General features: G+C 36.4%; 1 protein-coding gene across 3 annotated transcripts; it reads left to right on the top strand.

Annotated features, from left to right (window-relative positions):
• The first annotated feature begins 856 nt into the window (after positions 1-856).
• On the top strand, positions 857-19074 carry LOC138703480 (SAP30-binding protein). Of its 3 annotated transcripts, XR_011333189.1 has the most exons (4): positions 858-987; positions 1080-1991; positions 6977-7052; positions 18903-19074. XR_011333189.1 is itself a non-coding variant. In XM_069831374.1 (3 exons), exons 2-3 carry the CDS (start codon positions 1199-1201, stop codon positions 18926-18928), a joined length of 819 nt encoding a protein of 272 aa, XP_069687475.1. In that variant the 5' UTR covers positions 857-987; positions 1080-1198; the 3' UTR covers positions 18929-19074. The 3 variants fall into 3 exon arrangements, 2 of the variants coding, with proteins under 2 accessions (XP_069687475.1, XP_069687474.1); XM_069831374.1 differs by lacking the exon at positions 6977-7052 and having other exon boundaries at positions 857-987; XM_069831373.1 differs by lacking the exons at positions 6977-7052; positions 18903-19074 and having other exon boundaries at positions 1080-2407.
• The last annotated feature ends 2625 nt before the right edge of the window (positions 19075-21699 follow it).

The following is a 21699-nucleotide window of genomic DNA, read 5'->3' as shown; positions in this document are numbered from 1 at the left end:
AACTTATTTATCGGTTAATGATCGTCACATTTATTCTGTACTAGTAGATTAAACTGAGGGCGGCAATGAACCTCCGGGTTCCTTAAAAGCCATTAAGTAAGTAGGTAGATTAAATTGATGTCTGCATTTGGAATCTGATAGCTACTTGAAAATGACGTGACAATGATAGGTATATTTTTAAAGTAGACGTGATTAACTAATAAAAGTTCCTACTTAGGCCACAGTATGTTCTCTATACTGTACCGCAAGTTTGTCATGTGTCGTATCTTGCGTACAGTGTTTCGAATCAGCACATCTGACAGCAAACGAAGCAGCGATACAGTGCCAGCCGGCACATTGCCTCTCAGTAGATGTGTCGTGATTCGACACACTGTTTCGAAACATTTCACTGTGTCGTTCCGAATGTTTCGAAACAGCTGGATGTGTCGCTTTTCCCATGTCTACTGACACCACACTACCCTCCACGTGACGTCAGCAGCAGACGACGATGTTTGAGAAGGAAAGCGCGGGAGCTGGGAAGAGACCCCCCTGAGTCTAATGTACAGAGCCAGATGGCTCTGACAGAGCATAGTATACTGTGCACCAACGAGCACAGAATAAATTCAGTACTCTTTGCTGTGCATTGGGTATCTAGGAGGCTGTGGGTTGGGTCAATAATCATTCGTACCAATACTAATAAAAAAAAAGGAAAATTTTATTCTTGAATCTAAAATTTCCATTTTATTGCAGTGGATATAAAACGTATTTACGACTTTTAAAAGCATAACGTAACCATGATTACTGATTCTTGCATAAAACGTTTAATATGATGACGTTAATTATTACGAAAGATACAAATCAATCTGCGATACAGATTGAATGTTGGTACCCTTGGCAACGTCTCCAGAATTGCGTTAATGTCTATAAAAAGTTGGAGAGAAAGTTGGTACTGGAGCGATTGTAAATGTATATAATTTAGTTCAATGAATAAGTGTTGTAGAATATTATGTAAGTTACTAATTATTGCATTCGTTTGCTTACCTTTTCTTGATTTTGCAGAATCTATTGAGTCGTTTAAATGTAATTGTTTCTTGTTACAGGTTAGCATCTGGTGTTCGTACGTCTGATTCAAGCATACTTAAGTGTTATTAAATTTCTACATCGGTACATATATTTGGGATAATAGGTACAATATTAATCGTCGTAGTGTTCTACCATAATGTCTAGTCAAAGTTTGGCTTTGGCATCTCTTACTGCCACTTATACCGATTCAGAAGGTGAAGAGGATGGTGTCGAAGAAGATAATGAGAAATCTCCAAATGATGATAGTAGTGTAAATTCTAATACCTCAAATATAGCAACACCTCCGGTACCAACCATACCACCTCGATTAGTTTCTTACCATGACGACACGGTTCTGTCTGACGACGAAGGTGTTCCAGGCGAAGGGTCAGAACAAGAAAGGCTAAAGGCTTCAGGAAATGAAGGGGAAGGCCCAGACGGTGTTCGCCTACCTCCAGAACCAACAGGCTTGTGCTCAAACTTGCTTCAAGAGAAGATAACTCGCTTACATGAGAGAATGGAATCGAATGGATTGGATATGAATCATGTAATTCAGCAACGTAAGGATTTTCGTAATCCCAGTATCTATGAAAAACTGATCCAGTTTTGTAGTATTAATGAATTCGGTACCAATTATCCCGCACAGGCATATGACCCGTTACGTTGGGGGAAGGAATCTTTCTATGAAGAACTGGCTCGTGTTCAGAAAGCAGAAATGGATCGACGTGAAAAAGAACGTAAAGATAAAACAAAAGTGGAGTTTGTTTCTGGAACTGCTAAACGTCCGGGAAGTGGGTCAGGCGCGGAAGATGACGCAAAACGCCGAAAATCCAAGTGGGACCAGGTTGGGACAATGGTAGCAGCTAACATGACTGGAAATACACAGACTGGCCATATAATGAAACCAGCAGGACTGCTCCAACAGCCATCGTTGACCACGAGTGTTACAGGTACAAAAGGGACTGTTATATCAGCATTTGGCTCACTTCCCAAGAAACCAAGAATCTGATGTGTTTAGAAATTTTATAAATAGGCCTACTAGCATGTCAGTTGTAAATATACAGTACATGGTGATATATGTGTTGAAAGATATATAAGAGCACAACATTACAACTGGGAGTAGCTTATTTATGTATCCTATAATGTAAATTTGTCCATAGTATTGTTAGATTAACACAGTTCCATACAAGACTGATTTTTATCGGGTGAATAAAATGACTTTACCATTACGTTTTGAAAACCATTTTGTAGTAATATTCAGCATTTTTTAAATTTCATGTTAGCCTATCCATGCTTTTTTTATATCCATGATCATTTCTTGTGTATTATAAACGTAAGTTGTGTAATTAAATTTAGTGTTTCGCTATGTCTGATGTTTAACAAGTTTCCCTCAAATAGTATACATAAACTCCCGACACTTGTATGTCCCACATCATTCACAGTTCTTAAATTTGTATCAACCGTTCTTAATTACGAATATCGTAACACTATGTCATAAACATTTTAGGTAATCTAATTTTTTTTTTTTTTAGATTTAGCAGATTGTTTGTTATAGTCGCGCTAAATGAAGTCCAAATAATGATTTTAAAATACAGTTGTATATTTTTGGTATATACAGTACACTTATTAAATAAATAATTAATCAGGAAACAACGTTTAGCTCTTGTTTCTTAGCTTTGAAGAGAAAAAAATTTGGTATCGTTGACCTTGTAAAAATTATGTTTTCTGTGATAGTTAAGCTTACACCTTGTTGTGTCAAATTTCTCGTCTCTTACACGTCTCTTCATGGACAATTTATTTTGAAAACTTTAAGGTAGACTCTAATTATATTTCATGAAAATGCTGTGTGAACATCTCGAAGTATATTTGTTCTATATTAAAGCTTACATTTTTATACCTAATTATCAGTGAAATGCTTTTAATAGTTACGAGTTCCTAGAATTCAAGATCTTGTGGTGTGCTGCTTTTTCAGAATTAATTTGTATCATATAGTCGCCATATCGCTGAACTTGTGATGTTATTGTAATAAAGGACATGGATGACCATCACAGTTATTGTAAGCAACACTGCCTAGGCCACTGAATTGTTTTAGATTTGCAAAGGTTAGATGACCTATTTAAAACTGGCCCTCCTTAATTTTCTTTATCAGTATTTATTTAGGCCTATTTCACTGTTAGTATAATTAATTTTCATGTTTGAAGTAATAGCTACATTGAAGAGAACTGAAACTGGAAACCTGCTGTACAGATACAGCTACTTTCATAGTATTCATTTGTACTGAATTTCAGTTTCTAAATGAGGGCCAAACATAGTTGATGAGTAATATGAGTAGATCTAATCTGTGTAGTGCAAATACCATATTATGCGCATTTTCCTTTTTTGGCAAAAATTGTTTAGGCCTAGTGTGACTTCAGTCACCAGGCAAGCATCTGGTATCTAGAACAAGTAAGATTTGTCTTAAATACTATTTGACGATGCAATCAAATTTTATCTTCAAGACCTTCGGTCATACCTAATTTCACTCTGGCTACTTTTTTTTTTATTAATCTGTTAAGTTTCGTGTACAGATATTTCATTATATCTCTGCTGGTCAGTGATTGTTAAATTTCAAGTGTCTTATCTCAGTCTTGGACGTCAATTTATTTAAAAGCATTACAGTCTTTTGCTATCTCCTCTCCTCCCCACCGCAAATACAACGTTGCACAGAAGCAGAGAATGTAAGATCTCTATTCCATAATTTAGCAGTAAAGCAGTTGTATTTAGTTTATAATTCAGTATTGCAATGCTTAAGGGGTTAGGTACAGCTTACAGTAATAAAATTTTTGGAAATATTCAACATTTTTTACTCCGTTACTATATCTTGTAAAATAATGGAAATTGGTATGTGTAAAACACTATCCTTCTGCTATATGAAAAAAATATGTTTACGATTTTATTGCTGAAACTCATGTTTACAATATCATGGTCTTTCAACTACATTCCTTAATAAATAATATATATATTTTTTTATTTTGTGTTAGAAGAAAATACTGATATTTGACTATTTTTTTAATGAATTGATTTTGTATAAGACAATCTATCAAAGGCAGAGAAGTGATTTTGCATCATATTGTATATACATGCATAAATACACATAAAAAATTTCATCACAAAATGTTGGATAATTTTTGAGTTATGTGGGAAATGCTTCATCACTGCACAATGAACTGAATTTTGAAAACAAAATGTAAATATTTTTTTTTTATCGTAAAAATATTTTTTTCATATAGCAGAAGGACAGTGTTTTACACATACTAATTTTCATTATTGTACAAGATACAGTAATGGAGGAAAAAAAATGTTGAATATTTCCAAAATTTTACTGCTGTAAGCTGTACCTAACCCCTAAGTATAGGATTATAAAATATAACATTGATGTCCTCTAATAGGAAATTCAGTATAGGACTATAGAAGAAAGTGGGAAAAACATTTGCCTTCAACATTGTGTAACTAATTTTGATTGTTATTCTATAAGTATGTATCGAAACTGTTAATCACTTTGCAGTCTTAAATGTTGCTCATGGGAAACCTTGAGAGATGGATAGACTGGATATTATTGTTACTATTAATGGAGAGATGATGGAATGCTGAGGAGAGAAATGGGAATACCCCTTAAAACGTGCCCTAAAACCGTCATTATACGCAAATCCTGCTTGGACATAGATCTCTTGTCATGAAGAATCAACAACCTACAGAATCTGTAGAATGCCAGTCACAAAACTAGCTTTTTGCGCAACTGACATCATATCATAGTTAGTGGTGGGGTGTGATTTGAAGACCTGTGATTTTGTCACTGGTTCTGACTGTGACTATAGTTCCAAAATCACAGCTCTGAGAAATTGCTGTCTCCGACTGATTCAACTGATGTATGGTATATATATGTAGTTCAGCTCCATAGTCCAAAGAACTGCAAGTTGGAAGATTAACTTGAAGGACAACATAACTGGGATCTAATTAATTATCGTTTCAATTTGAAAGTTGATGTCGGCAACTTTTTGATACTGAAGGAGCATTGCACTCATTGTATTCTTCCAAAAATGATTCACCTACATATTTGGAGGAATATATGCGCCCACACATCGTGATAATAGCTCAGAGCATGTTCTGTGTTTAGTATACCCGTGCCATTAGTTACTATTATTGATATAAGACATGGCACTGGTATATCAATTCAATTTTTTAGAAGAGCGATAAACATAAACATCTTTCTGTCGGCTCGTGATGGGAAACATTCATAATCACCACGAATCATCTGAACACAAAAAAATCACTGTGACAAAATCACTGTTATCTGTCACAGTGATTATTTTCTAAGTTGTGACGGCAAAATGCTGTTACACCCCACCTCTAATCATAGCTGGTTGGTCCAATGAGTAGTCCAGACCTGAAAAGAAGGGTACGTGGGAGAGTGAACACAACACGCCATGTAAACTGTTGACCACTTGCTCGCTAGCTTGAGGAAGGGAAGGAAGCAAGCTCCGTCCTCTTCCAAGTGACGTGCACCAGTATACTCTACAGAATCCACGGATGGATTATAGTACTAATGGTGCACTATGTATAGGAAATATTTTGCAACACTGAAATGGGGGAAATGAGAGTAAAGAAAGAGAAAATAAGGTTGAAATAAATTTTTTTGCAATGCAGAAGACAATATCTGTGGATCCTTCATGTGAATAAAAGTCTAAAATAAATTTATGATCCTCAGCACCAAGCACAATTTCACTTCTGTAGTTGGTGATCTTGGCAGAATTCCATGATATATCAGTCAAAAATGAGAACAACTTTTGTTATAAGATACAGTACTAACAGAAATTAGGGGGACACTATTTTAGAGTGCATTGATTAAAATTCTCGTTAACACTTTGTTAAAACCATAAAATTCACTTAGTCTTACGTTAAAAAATGTTAAAATTGTTAAAAAAGGTATATACCTTCGACAGACGGCCTGTTTCGACGCTATGTCACGTCATCCTCAGTGTCTCTTGAACCACCAGTGATCTTGACCATACGATGTGCAGTTGTCGATGGTAGGGGTGGGGGTGTGTTGTTCCTATGGTGGGGGCTGGCTGTTTGTGTGTTATGATGTATTATGACATCGAATAAAGTTCACAATTAAACATCCTAGAACAGTACGAAATATATAAGAATACAATAGCATACCCACAATATATACTTAACACACAATTGCAGTTCAATACACACACATTATTCGACGTCATAATACATCATAACACACAAACAGCCAGCCCCCACCATAGGAACAACACACCCCCACCCCTACCATCGACAAATGCACATCATAGAGTCCAGATCACCAGTGGTTCAAGAGACACTGAGGATGACGTGACATAGCGTCGAAACGGGCCGTCTGTTGAAGGTATATACCTTTTTTTAACAATTTTAACACTTTTTAACGTAAGACTAAGTAAATTTTATGGTTTTAGAGTGATATGTAACTTTTAATAATTCTGGATTATGTGATAAAACAAACCATTTCCAGTAACTCAAACTTAGTGTATAAATTTAGTGTATTTGTCACTTAAAGTAAGTTTGTCACATTGGCATGTAACAGACTGAAATTTCGCTTCTTGTAAGCAATTTTATCTATTAAATAAGACTTTAGTAACCATTATGACCTTCATGTGCTCCTAACACTGCCTCACACCTTTGAAGCATGCTTCTAATCAGCTTCTGTATGTCCCTTCAAGGAATGTTGTCCCATTCCTTGAAAAGAGTGGCTTCGAGTTGCTGCAGAGCCCTAGTGGTTATTGGACTGTTTCAGACTCTTCTTGTCTTGGGGCTCATTACAGGCCAGTTCATGTTCCCCATTGTGGAGGTCTTGCAGGACATTCATGGTATCCTCTGAAGAATGTACTCTTCCGTTATCTTGTTGCAGAATAAGTTCTGGACCCATACCAACTGCGGTACGCCTCACATGATCCAGCACGACATCAGCAATGTACCTGTGAGCAGTAAGTTGGTCTCTGATTGTGACAAGGTCCATTTTATTGAATTATAGTGAGCCACCCAAGACCATGATTAATCTGAAGTCAGATATGTCCATTTCCTGCACTGCAGCTTCTGTAAGATGCACACTCTACTTTGTTCCATAATATCTGACAGGAGATGTATGTAAACATTGCTAGCAGAGGAGGAGAGAAGTGTAATTGCTATTCAACCAATGGCAGAGGTCTCATTCCACGTTTGTCTTGAAGTTGGGCGGGGATAGAATGCTTCAGACCACGCAACTTCAAGACAAGTATGGAATGGGATGTCATTCCATGCTTGCCTTGAATTTGTGCAGGGTGGAACGTTTCAAACTCAACTTAAAGATAAGTGTGGAATGAGATCTCTCAGCGTATTCCGAATCTCACCTTACTGGTGGACAACAATGACGTCACGCTGCAGCGAAATAGGAACAAAACTGCTGGAAGGATTGATGGCTATCATGGTGACTGTATAAGTTGTTGTCTGTGCTACGCTAGCAAGATTTTGCGAAATTTACATACTGCCATCTCGTACAAAGAAAAGAGAGCATAAACAATTTATTTCTTGAACTGGTAGCAGTAGCGGTTGGTGATCAAAATCCTCGGTGAGGCCAGATGTAACTAGTTTAAGTACCTCCGATAGGAAATGTTTATTTATGATATTAATTACTGTTATATTATTAATATCATGATTACTGTATTATTATTATTATTATTATTATTATTATTATTATTATTATTATTATTATTAGTCTATTATTATTAGCCTACTATTGATGAAAAATAATGTCACTCACCAAATAAGCTGTTATGCTGTGAGTTTCAGTGATTGTTTCAGTGTGATGAAGCAACCCACATTATGTGTTGAAAATCCCCTCCTTTCTGTTCTTTTTATTTTTTTCCCTTGACAGCAACGAACAAGGCCAACAGAGAAGTTTATTTTATACCACATTACCACTTAACCATTTATGTTTCCCATACCAGGATGCAATAGAAACTCGCGTTTTAAGATTATGTCAGAAAAATTGTCAGCAATGTCGTAGGTATCTCGGTAGACTCTCTCTTTATTTAAAACTTCCTTTCTTTCAATATTATTTCTTCTTGAAAAAAGGACACTCTAACAATGAATTAACTACACCAGCATTATTTCTCGCATTTGTTTCTGTTTATATTTTCCCGAAATACATAACAACATTGGCCCAGATTCACTACTGTACTATGAAGTACAATAGTACAACACCCTCGCTTAAGTCATAAACTGAGACATAAGGGGAGGGAATAGTGTGGGTCTCTGCCTGCCAAAGAGCTGGAATTTGTGTTATTTATGACCTATTTAGGAAGACAAGTCGCCATTGCTATTCCCACCCCACTCTACCCTTGAGGCCGGCCCATGGATGTGAGGAGTGAAACCTGACCAGGCCAGACGAATTGTGCCTCGGCTACAACGTTTTAAGCGCAAGCTCAAATCCCGCGAAAATACAGAAAATTCAGAAGATAGACCCGGCACGAACGATTCTGGCCTCAGGAACAAATTTTACTGCAAAACAGGTCTATATACATCACAAGCCAGACCTGGCACGAATGATTCTGGCCTCAGGAGTAAATTTTACTGCAAAACAGGTCTATATACATCACAGAGTTTTAAAATGCTTCTACAGCATGCTTCATTCAAATAACTAATACATTATATAAAAACACAAAATTTGATTTCTGTTAAGCCAAGTGATTGAGGCCCGGCCTCACTTGCCTCAGTCAATCAGCCGCCACTGACTGGTAGTAATAACTGGTCCGTTGACATGTTTGCTCAGAAGCCATTAACATATTGTTTTTACGTTGTGCTCATTACAAACAATACAGCAGAACTAAAGCAGAACACACTGCCATGACACAACAGTGGATGATGTCATTCGTCTGCTAATTCCCACCCTATACAAGAACCAATCAGATTCACTGATGGCACCAGTGCGACACTGGTGGAGCATCAATGACTCCATCGGTGAAATTCGGAACACCGTGATGCCATCAGATTGCTCAGCGCTGAGATTTGGAATACGCTCTCTGCCATTGGTTGAATAGCAATTATACTTCTCTCCTCTTCTGTCGGCAGTGTTTACCTACATCTCCTGTCAGACATTATGGAATGAAGTATAGAGCGACAATATACATTATTCATTAGAGCTGTTGATCAACTAAAGAGTTTGACCAGTTGACTTTAATCGATTAATTGATGGTTAATCGAATTTTAATCGATTTTAAATAGTACTTGTAAGTTTCAACAAACACCTAATATCATTGAATAATAATTCCATATGCTATGAAGAAGAATTCACGTTTTTACAAATACTTTCAATTTTATAATTATTAAGAAGCAATTGACAGTGATGATGTATACAAAAAGTTTGAAGGAAAAAAATACTTTCCAGTATACACTTATTTACTGTTACATCACTTTCCTCCAGCCAAACCGCTTTTTGCTGTCAACCCTTCAATTGTAACTGAAGTTCACAAATATACAATACTTGAGTACACAGATCTCTGAATAACCAGCAGTCACGCAGAGTCTTTGAAAGTGAACTGATTATCTACAGCCATCGAAACTTGAGCTTTGACAGTTTCATAAACAACTATGGAGAAAAAGTCAGGTGCATAGGCCTATACATTTCAAGAAATACCATTACTCTGGTCGTTAATCCTCTTCCAATTGCAAACTTTCAGCTATCTTCGAGTGGTTGATTTGACAAAGTACAACATGACCGCAAATAAAATACAATATATAGTACATATTATTCATAGTTTGTGTAAAGTAAATGGTAGCCTAAGCCTAATTTTCAAGGAAAAAGCTATTAAAGATGGACCTCTGCATAGTTGTACTTACAGTATTATCACAGTCTGGTATATAGTTACGAAGCTTGAGTTGTGAGGTTGCTAGGAACAATAGACTGTGCAGGCAGGCCTACTATTTCGCATTGTCTGTAATGAGGCGATATTAGCGATCCTAGTGGTTAGCAACTATCTATGGATGCATATTTACTACGTATTGAGCTTCATGACTGTATATACTAGACTGTGGTATTATACACAAATTCATTAGGTATTATTGCTTGTTAGCTTTCTAAAGCAAGTAGACAACATCAGTTTACACTAATGCTCACTCACTCATACCCAGTGAGGATTTGGGGAAAAAAACCAGAGGCAGTATGCTACCCCAAGATTTTCCCTTGGCATACCTCGATTTAAAAAAGGCATATCCCCTCTCTAACAACATACACGTACAAGATGTATACAATAAATTGTTTCGTGCAGTCAGTAACATGAATTTTTGAAGCTTACACAATACATTAAATTTTTTAATAAAATAATTTCAAGTTACTTAAGTTATTTGGTAGATTATTCTGCAATGTCCATTGAAACTCATCATTTAAAATAACGTTAAAGCTTCAAAGTACCTTACTTAATTATTAATAAAAAATGCAACAACAACAACAGAAATGACAGTCACTAAATTGGCAACAATGGCCATCACAAGCTACAGACCACAGTCTTATATGCTTGAAATACTACCGTGTAAGCAATCCAGGGGTTGACTTATCAAATAAACATGTCTAAATACACGTTGAATACAGTTCCAGAAGGCTGTGGTTTAGATCTACTAAGCAAACAGGCAGTACTCTTTGCTGTGAAGAAATGTATAAACAAATTTTTATGAACCACATTTTTTTAGTGACTTCTTTGTAGCATTTGAACATATTCCCTGAATTGCAGCTTTAGAATCTGAAAGAATTACTGTCTTGTTATATTTTTTTAAGGGAAGATTTAATAATTGTCGGAGAGCAATGTGTATAGCCTCTATTTCACCATCATAATTTGTTGTGTCTCTGCTAACAGAATGATAAAAGGAAAAATGTGTACACAACTCCAAAAAGTTAATAAGATTGTCCATCTCCAATGGATTCCAGTATACTGTGGAGTCATGGGGAATGAAACCGCAGACACACTTGCCAAGAAAGGCACAGCAATAAAACAAAAATCTAAATTTAATTTCTCATATTCCTCAATAAAACACTTGATCACTACAAAATTTTCTCATTCATACCTACAAGAAATAGAATCAAATGCTAAAGACAAAAAATGGATTATACTACTTTCCAACCCAGATATAATCCCCCAGAGACCAAGAAAAACAGCAGTTGCAGCCTTCAGACTATTGACAAGTCATGACTGTCTAGCAAGTCATCTCTACAGAATAGGTATCTCAGCTTCACCCATATGTGTCCTGTGTAACGATCCAGCAGAAATGAATGAAGACCACTTGAAGACCTGTGAAGCATTAAGATCAGAAGAAACTACAGTTCAAAAGTATTGGAAAGCACGACTGCTAATGGCTTCATTGCCAAATGCAAGGCACTAGACAACAACAATATTTTTTTAGTGACAATATGTAATTTTTCACTAACGGTATGTTTTCTGGCCGTAGAAACCAGTGGTGGTATTCAATACTGGCACATACCATCTCACCTCCCTCACTGGTCATACCTTAGGAGTGTACTGCACCAAATGTACAGATTTTGTGCTACATAGACTTCACAAGGCAGTTGTATTTCCGTTATCACATGATGATTTTTTAATAAATTTGATTAATCGATTAAAAGATATTTGATTGGTTAATCAGATTTTAAAATTAATTGGTTAATCAATTCAATTAATCTATTAAATCGACAGCTCTGTTACATAGGCATCAATCACAGCATGTTAATTGAAAGCAAAATTCGTCACTGAACAGTACATAGCACCAGTAACGATTCTGCAAGCAGTTATTGATGTTTCCTTTACTGACATTGAAGCCTCAAAGTCTGTATGAGTCTCCTACTTTCCTAAATCTGTTTTCACAGTTTGATCACTTACATTAATTCTAGTAGATGCTTAGAGATAATTTCTGTGGTCCCAAGTGGTAGACCTCCACTGAAGAACGCAGTTGACCACATATCAGTCTTGTCGTGCAGATGTTTTTCTTTTTGGCGGCAGCCTGATTTTCTTTTGTAACTACCCATTTCCCTGTAATGATTGAAAGCCTAACAATTACAGACAGGGCCACTTTAAACTCGCCCTCTTCCACCATTGTGACTGCCCAAGTCACTTCTTCATTCAGATATCTCGTGATTTTAGATCTAGTTCTTAGATTGATTTGAAAGCAATAACACCGATTTAGCAGCCACTATGATTTTGCTTAATGTCTTCCTGAAAAAATTCTTCCTAAGAGTGAAGGGGCAGAATGTTTGTTCAGTTGGTGATTTATGTAACCGAACATTATCTAATCAATGTAAAACATAATTTCTGTCTGTAACTTCATTATAATTTACGATTTTTTATATTTAAACTTGTGTCCCTCTAATTTGTTTAACAGATAAATCTTAGTAAGCATATTTCTTGTAATACAGTGCTTCCCAGTGAGCATTCCTGGTGTTTCCATAGGCAATTGAGCTGCAGGTCTCCCCCACCACTGCTGCTGCTTGCATCTGCAAACTCATAGTGCTCCACCAGATTAAAACTTACATGCTATGTTATATTAATAACATTCAGTACTCACCCTCCTCACAGTAGCTGCTGGAAGTGTTGCCCATCTTGTGTGGTACATAATTCATATTACATCATTCACAGAACCTGTTTCATTAAATTTATTCACTAAATTCAGTATTTTTTTTTTTCTACGCAGAACTGAGTGGCAAGGAAATTTGTCTAAAGTTTACCCTTGTTCTGCCACACAATTTCTTTTTCTATATATCCATTTTCAGAATGTGTACATGTTCGCACACTGAATATGTTACCATTGCAAAACATAATGTAATAAACTGTAGATACTTATTCTTAGCTGAGTCACTGCATACCTTTAATGTCTGTTAAGTACAGTCTACAGACTGGCATATCTAATTTCGGATCTCTTTCCCTCATTCTCTCTCTCTCTCTCTTGGTATGTACAGTCTTAGAAAAAAGCTTTGTCGCACAGGTACTTTATAATTCCTAGAAAGGAGGCAGTGCGCGTGATCAGAGGACAAGCAACCTGGTTTGCAAGAGAAGGACTAGTTGAGGTAATGAAATTAGTTTTGTTTCATTGTGTCTGATCATGTGCACTGCCTCCTTCCTGGGACTTATAAAGTATCTGTGGGACAAAACTTTTTTCTAAGACTGTACATAAAAAGAGCTGATGCTCGAAGGATAACATAAACACCAGTCAGAAGTGATGAAATAAACTAAGCATTAGGGGATTCACCAGCTATGCAGATAAGGGGAGATGAACTCTTGAGAACAGTGAGATCAATATCTTTAGTAATTAATTAATCATAAAACAAGGATGTTCAATTTTGAAAACATACATAGGAAAAAGAAATCTTGTAGCAGGAAAAGGAAATATTGGCTGCCAAGTTCTATGTAGAAAATACTAAATTTAGTAAATGAATTTGATAAAAAGGAAAAAAGAGGTTCTGTGGATGATGATGTTATGTGAATTATGTATCACAGAAGATAGGTAACGCTTCCAGCAGCCACTGTGTGGAGAGTGAGTACCAAATGTTACTAATGTAACAGTAAGTTTTGATTCTTTTCATCAATGGAGCAAATTGAAAAGTAAAGGTTTGGGAGTTGTTTTCTATTCTCACTGGAAGAAAGGTAATTCGTGGATCTCAACCAAAAAGCGACTTTCGAGCAGTCAGTGGATGCAAGCCATTAAGATGCACTGTAATACAATACCTGTACGTACTCTCCCTGGTAGAACTCTTGACTCAACCCGTTGCAGAAGATGCGACGAGCAAGAAACGCTTCCTCACTTCTTGGGTTTCTGCCATCATGGAGAATTGCTCCGAATCAACAGACATAATATGGTTCGTTCTCTCATCGCAGCTTCAATCCGTCAGAATGCTTCCTATGAGGTTTATGAGGAGGTTGATTGCGTCTCTTCTGATGGCTCTACTAGACGGGCTGATATCATCGTAATTGATCGGCAGAAGGATAAGGGTGTCATTCTTGATCCCACAATCCGTTTTGAGATGCATGAGCAACAGCCACAAGAGGTGTGTCGTGAAAAACAAGTCATATATGAGCCTTGTTGTCAGCATCTTGGAGCACAATACCACATTACACATTGGACAGTTTTTGGGCTCATGTTCGGTGCCCATGGCACGATCCCACGTGAAACTTTAAATCAACTTAAACAATATAAAATTTCTGATGCAACGATTGATGCCATAGGATCTCACGTGTTAAAATCATCCTTAGCTATAATTAGTAATCATTTGTACCCAACAAAATTTTTATTGTAAATGATTTCCTACGTTTTCTTATCTTAATGTTTTTTCTTTTTCTTTCCAAGTGTCACAAAATTGTTTTGTTTACTTATTATTCTTTATGAATTGATTAGTAGGCCGGTCTATCGAACCCTTATTTAGGGCAGCTTTTGTTTATACAAATTATCTTGGACGAAATGCAATGAGTTTGCAGATGCAAACAGTGATGGTTTGCTGACAGAAACACCAGGAACATTTACTGGGTCTTACTGTGCTGTATACAAATTAACTATAGTAATAGTAGCAGTATTTTATTTAACAGTGCTTTCAACTGCAGAGGTTAATCAGTGTCGAAGTTCGACCTGGACGAGAAATGGCTGACAAATTTTACCCGCACCCCTCTTATCAGATAGTGTTCTTTTATGTGTCCACAATTTTACTTCCCTCCCAGAGGAAGCCATGCTATGTATTTTATCGTTGTTGACTGGATCTGAATGTTGGGATTCAGCAACCAACATGGTAATCACGAGGCCACTCAATGAATCTATGTAAAATTATACAGAAGAAATCCAATGAAGGATGTCAGGATTAATTCTATAAAATATGTGATAAAATTATCAAACACTCTTGTCACTAGAGAAACTTTATTACTTATTACAAAACTACTAGTAAACAATATTCATAGGAAAGGTAGGTACGGTACTGCATGAACTGTATAGCCTATATATTTACAATAAAATATGAAGTTAAAAAAAAGGATGAAATTAAATGGGGAACACACATTTTACTTACAGGACTCGAAAGTATGTATGCACTATAAAGTATATTGCTAGTTCAAGTGTATATATATTTTAGGGTTATGATTTTTTTGTAACCCCATGTTCCTGCATCATAAATCGAACTTTTGCTCATAAGTAATGAATTATCAAACATAAGTAATTTGCAAATCTGGCTTTCAGACTTGAATAATTTCAAGGAAAAAATTGTTCTGGGACCAGATATCAATCCTAGGACCCTTCGGTTAGCATACAAATGCTCTACCGACTGAGCTACCCAGGAACTACACTCGACACCATCCCAATTTTTTCCCTTTATGTCCACACAATTTAAGTGGGCTGACAAGGCGCCAGAAACCGAACTTTGAGTGCACACAAACTCTGTGTGACTTGAATTATGGTTTTCTGTTAATGTACCTACAGTGACGTAAGAATTATGCAAATCTGGCTTTCAGGTAAAGCTCCCTGTGAAGCAGACTTGAATAATTTCAAGGGACCTGTCTTTGGACAGTTGACTAAACAACAACTCATTTCAGGTTCGAGAAGTAATCACATGTTCAATTAACACTTCTCTGAACTGCATACGTTACTCAGGAGAACCCTCTGCTTTGATTACGTAACATGGAGCTTCTTTTAGAGGAAGAACAGTGATATGTATATATACGTAGATTCAAAAAGGTAAATGTATGACATATACTGACCTTTTCGATGATTAGTCTTTAAAACAAGAAAATAAAAATGATACTATGTTAAATCATCTTAGAAAGCATGATGAAAAATATTCAGATAGTCAATACAATATGATATAATATAATATTGTTTTATTTGAAGTTCAGTCTAATTGACATATCACAAATTAAAAAATTAATGACATTTACATATGTAAATGATCATTGGTATTATGAAAATTAAAGCAAACGTTTTCGCCCTTCGGGCATCATCAAGTATTTTCCATACAATATCTTGTACATTTCTTATGTCTTGTTGTGGAATATGTACAAACTGATTAAAACACAACCTATATATAATATAATATAATGCTGAACCAATTATTTATGATAGATTTGTGATGATTAACGATCTAAAATTTAAAATACAGGTGTAAAATTTAATGTATAATGATAAAATTGTAGCTGACATATGTAGATGTCATTAATTTTTTAATTTGTGATATGTCAATTAGACTGAACTTCAAATAAAACAATATATTATATGTGAAATCAGCTGATCTTTAAGATATTTCTTAATAAGAACCTTTGCCAAGAATTGAGTCTGGTTATGCATGGCAAAAACTAGTTGTAGGGTGGTGAAGAATGGGTAGAATGGAGAAAAATTATCTCCGGCACCGGGGTTTTCAGCTCTATGTGCTGACGCTTTATCCACTAAGCCACACTGGATTCAAGTTCCGATGCTGGATTGAATTCCTCTCAGTTTATGTTCTACCTCTCTGTTCCCCTTTGCTGCCCTATCCTCATGTACTGTGTCACAGTATATGTAACAATGGCACAATGTCCAACACTATGTACAGAAACTTCATATGTACTTCGGTACATCATAAAATAAAATAAAAATATATAGTTATAGGGTGGCAAGAATAAGCAATTGCTATCATCAAAATATATGAGTGTACTGCCTGAACTGAAAACCTCTAGTTTTAGCAAAAACCATTGGATATACAGGGTGATTCAGGAAGAAAGGGTCAAATGTTGAGGGGTGATAGTATGGGATAGTAAAGGAAAAACATTATGTAATCGCCCTGGTTGGCGCCGTTGGTATAGCGCTGGCCTTCTGTGCCCAAGGTTGCAGGTTTGATCCTGGCCCAGGTCGATGGCATTAAGTGTGCTTAAATGCGACAGGCCCATGTCACTAGATTTAGTGGCATGTAAAAGAACTCCTGTGGGACAAAATTCTGGCACACCGGCGATGGTGATATAACCTCGGCAGTTGCGAGCGTTGTTAAATAAAACATAATTTAATTTAAATTTAACATTATGTAAACAAATATCTTATTTTCAATGATTTTGGAAAAATTAATCAAAACCATGAGGAATGGGAACAGTGCAGGTGATAATAAATTAAGAGATAATTGCCTTATGTTGTATTTTATTCTACATTTCTCATTAGATAACATGTTCAAAAATACCACCATCAACCTCGATGCACTTTAATGTTCATGTAGCCAGATGTCGTGTTGCTAATTTGAGCTGGTTCGGACATTCCTTAATGTGATGACAAGCATTTAAAATATGGACAAGCATTGCTTCATTGTTTACACTTTGTGCTTGTAGACTTCGCTCTTTAGCCAACCCCACAGTAATCTATTAAGGTAAGCACTCACTTACCAAAACAGATCCATACAGCATGTTCGGATTTTTATTCTTTGCATTATTTTAAATAATGGAGCATCACACACATGGCCGTATCGCTTCTGTCCACATGACTGGATTCCAATCAGAATTCTGGCAAGAGAATTGTAAACGGATTTTCGTATGGTCCAAGATCGAAATACAGAATATCATGCCAAATTATATTGATTGCAAGGCCTCTAATCGCGGTAATATTGAAGATATAATTAAATGGATGACGCAAAGCTTCTTTCATAAAGTCAAACAGTATAAAGAGCTTTATAATTTATCAAATTGGAATTATAGCAATGGAATATGGAGAGAGAACATATGGGATGAGATTGGGAAGATACTAAATTAACCAGGTATGTTCTTCGTAGTTTAAGTTACAGAGCTATTCATTTTATTTCCAGGTTCATTTCAGAACATTACAATGAAATAATGCGCTAAAGTGGTAAATTGCAACTCTATGTGATGAATAAATTTGGAAATGCAGACAAGTGAACGATACTATAATAAAAATCCAAGTACAACGAACGAAATTTTTCCGGTAAATGAACGCCTACCTTTAGTGTAAGGTTGGATGATCTTGATGGCCAGTAAATGACACCACCACGATTGATCCAATGCCCAGGATAGGTACTGCTTCACTGGCCGGTTGGAATGTGAAAGTACATCATCCAAGTATTCTGGTAACATATGCACACCTCTGAGTGGCCAATATATGACAATCTCTCATTGTTATTAATTTAGCGAGCAGATTTTTATGTACTAAAAGCTAAAATTTGGAGGTTGGTAAATCTGCATTTCTATGTGTAGTATATGCACAACTCCCCTAAGGTAATTAAGCGTGTTCTGCACTATAAGCCATGAGAAAGTATATGATCCCGTCATTTATACTGAGCAAACAATCAATGGAATTCAGTACCTGGGCATGCTATAGCAATGGCTCCTGGTGCAGCTGCAACAGGACATTCCTGGTTTCATCTGCAACAAGTTGGCACACCTCCACATTTTCACAACGGAGTCAGAAGTGAGCTCAATAACGGCTACTAGACAGGTGGAGCAGTCATGCTGGTCATAATGATAGTAAACTTCATTGGCCTACACGTTCCCCAGACCTGACCTTCCTTGATTTTTTTTCATGTAGCAGTATGTTAAAGATAGAGTCTGTGTGCCACCCTTACCTCAGATCATGCTTGATCTATGAGTGTACATCATAGGAGCCAGCACATCAATCAGTTGTGCCATGTTAAAACATATCTGTAAGATAAAATTACTAAAACTTTGATAGTTTTTCTTTCTATCAGTACCAATTTTACGTATCTGAGTAAGTTACATGTGCTCGAAACCTGAAAGATAATTTCTGAAAACACTGTATATTTCACATTTAATTATATTGTTTTAAATTTTCATTATTTCTTGTACTTCCATTTGCAGATGGTGTCCAGATGATAACCCTCTGAAACAGTCAACATATCACATGAAGGGCCTGGATGCACTGGTTCTAGTGGATAAAAAAGATGGTACTTTATGACTTTTTAAAGTATGTCTTTCATTTGTAGCATTTCTCTGTTATCTATAATAAAAAATTATTTCTGAACCATAGAAATTCTAATTAGTTGTGAAGATTGCTCCACTCAGTGCGATATCTGGAAAAAGAGACTAAAAAGTGAAGATTCCATGTTTGAACAATCTAAGCATTGCTTACTACGTTCCTTCTTTCTCCTTCACCTACACACTGCAGACAATGATGTGAATGTATTGAATATGCGTGAGATATGACAGAAAATGCTGCAAGAAAAGTAAAATTCTTGGAATCGATATATTGTAACAGATAGCTCTGAAACAGAGTACTGAATTACAAAATGAGAATGCAAAGAAACTGTGGTTTCAGAAATTAAGAGAGAGAAAAAAAAAAAGGACTGCTGATTTGCTTCAACTATAGTAAAGGTTTTATTCATCGGGAATTTGTCTCCTTACTGTAACTTTTATCTTCTTCATTGATAGGACAAACTTTAGTCAGTCTGAAGCACTAAGGCTCATTATGACTGTCATTGGAAAGTACAGTAGAATCTCGATTATCCATCCCTCAACAAACCGTACGTGGGTTATCTGCATCAAAAAGAAAAAACGCGATTTTTTAAGCGGTGTACAATGATGGTTTTAGACTGCTCTTTTCTACTTTCTGAATTGTTTCTACTGCAGTCCATAACTTCGTCAGATGTGTTAACTTTTCTCTTTTGAGATTAAATAAACATCACACCCTTTGGACTAACATAAAAATTTCACTCTGTACCCACTTGCTTGTATCCCTATCTCTTTAGGTAGGTTTAGAAGTCGTCATCATCATCATCATCATCATCATCATTATCATCATCATCATCATCATCATCATCATCATCAGCCTTCAAGTGTTAGACCCCAGTGGATCTGTTACAGTCTCTTGCCAGCTTTTCCTAGGTATTCCTAAATTTCTTCGACCTCTTGGGACATACGACAAAATCTGCCTGGGCCATCTAGAGCAATCCATTCTCTTGACATGTGTCTGCCACTGAAGCCTGTATTGCTGCAGATAATGGACAATAGAGTCAATTTTTAATTCCTTCAGAATATCTACGTTCCGATGATGGTCGAGAAGGGAGTATACAGCAGTTTTTCGCAATTGTTAGCCATCTTTCGTCGCATTTTCTTAGTGTCCATGCATCACTGCCATAAGCCAATACTGGTCGTGGGAAAGTTTTATAGATTTTCAGCCTTGTATGTCTTTGTACTTGGGAAGGTTTGAATACACTGTTGATGGTTCCAGTAATTTTTAGAAATGTTGAGATTTTGTTTTCTTAGGTTTAGAAGTAAATCCCGAAAAGATAAAGTATATGATTGTGTCTCGTGACCAGAACATAATACGAAATGGAAATATACAAATTGGAAATTTATTCTTTGAAAAGGTGAAAAAGAACATATATAAAACCTTAATAAGACCAATTGTTTTATATGGTGCAGAAACATGAACATTAAAATGTTGAAACGTGTAACAGGCTAGCCATTTTTGAAAGAAAGATTTTGAGGAAGATATTGAGAGCAGTTCATGATGGTGTCAACTGGCGAAGAAGATATAATAATGAGTCAAAGGATATTATGATTAGTTGGAAGGCCGGAGGGAAAAAGACCTTTGGGAAGGCCTAGACGTAGATGGGAGGATAATATAAAAATGGATTTGAGGGAGATGGAATATGATGGTATTGACTGGATTAATCTTGCTCAGGATAGGGACCGATGGCTGGCTTATGTGATGGCGGCAGGCCCGATGGGAGAGTATGGAAGGCATGGCTGTATCCTGGGGGCCCGGGGCTTCCAGAGGGCCCACGTAACGTGATGGTAATACTATATACATATTAATTAAAATGTAAAATTAAAAGTAATAATATTATTTAATTTGTGCGACATTTTTACACACGCGGATCGCCGTGAAATTGTTGCATTGGGCATGGCATCTACCTGGAAAACAGATCACTCAACATCACGAACGCGATGTCAGCCAGGATAGACAGTGTTAAGCCATTTGCTTCACACATTTCAGGATTGAGAACAGCTCTTACAAAAGTAAAGGATATGAACATCACTGCAGAGACATTAATAGATATGAACGGCATTGAAATATATCTTACCAAATTTACTTGTGTTGTGATGTCTTCAATACGGATGAAGGGTCTCTCAGAAATGGAGCACTGGAATTCCGTTCTGCAGGCTAGAAAGGCGAAAACAGACGTGGAGGTGGAGAACATTAAGGCGTTGATTCAAAATTTGAAAACATTGCTTACAAAGTGGGACACGATTTTGCAGAAGTGCGTGCTTGTGGCAGCAAACATTGGTGTACCTCAGAATGTTTCTGAGAAACGAAAAGATAAAAGATCTTCCCAAGAAGTGCATGACAATGACACTCTATAGGAACTTTTCAAACGTGACGTTTTCTATGTGCTCATGGACAGTGTCATTGGGAACTTAACAGAACATTACAAAGCAGTTCCTACAATAAATGAAATGTTCATTTTCTTGGGGAACTATCCCTCACTTGTAAAAAAAGAATTGCAGCAAAGAGTGAAAAAATGGGCTCAAATCTATAAAAATAATGTTTCTGAAGAGGATATTGTATTTGAAGTCGATCATCTTAAGACTATTCAACCAGCAAACTTTAAGAATACCTTACAACCTCTTCAACTCCTGAATGTCATTACTC

Source organism: Periplaneta americana, chromosome 7 (genome assembly GCF_040183065.1).
Source record: "Periplaneta americana isolate PAMFEO1 chromosome 7, P.americana_PAMFEO1_priV1, whole genome shotgun sequence".
Taxonomy (NCBI): domain Eukaryota; kingdom Metazoa; phylum Arthropoda; class Insecta; order Blattodea; family Blattidae; genus Periplaneta; species Periplaneta americana.
Note: the sequence above shows the minus strand (reverse complement) of the source record. Positions and strands in the feature narration are given on the sequence as shown.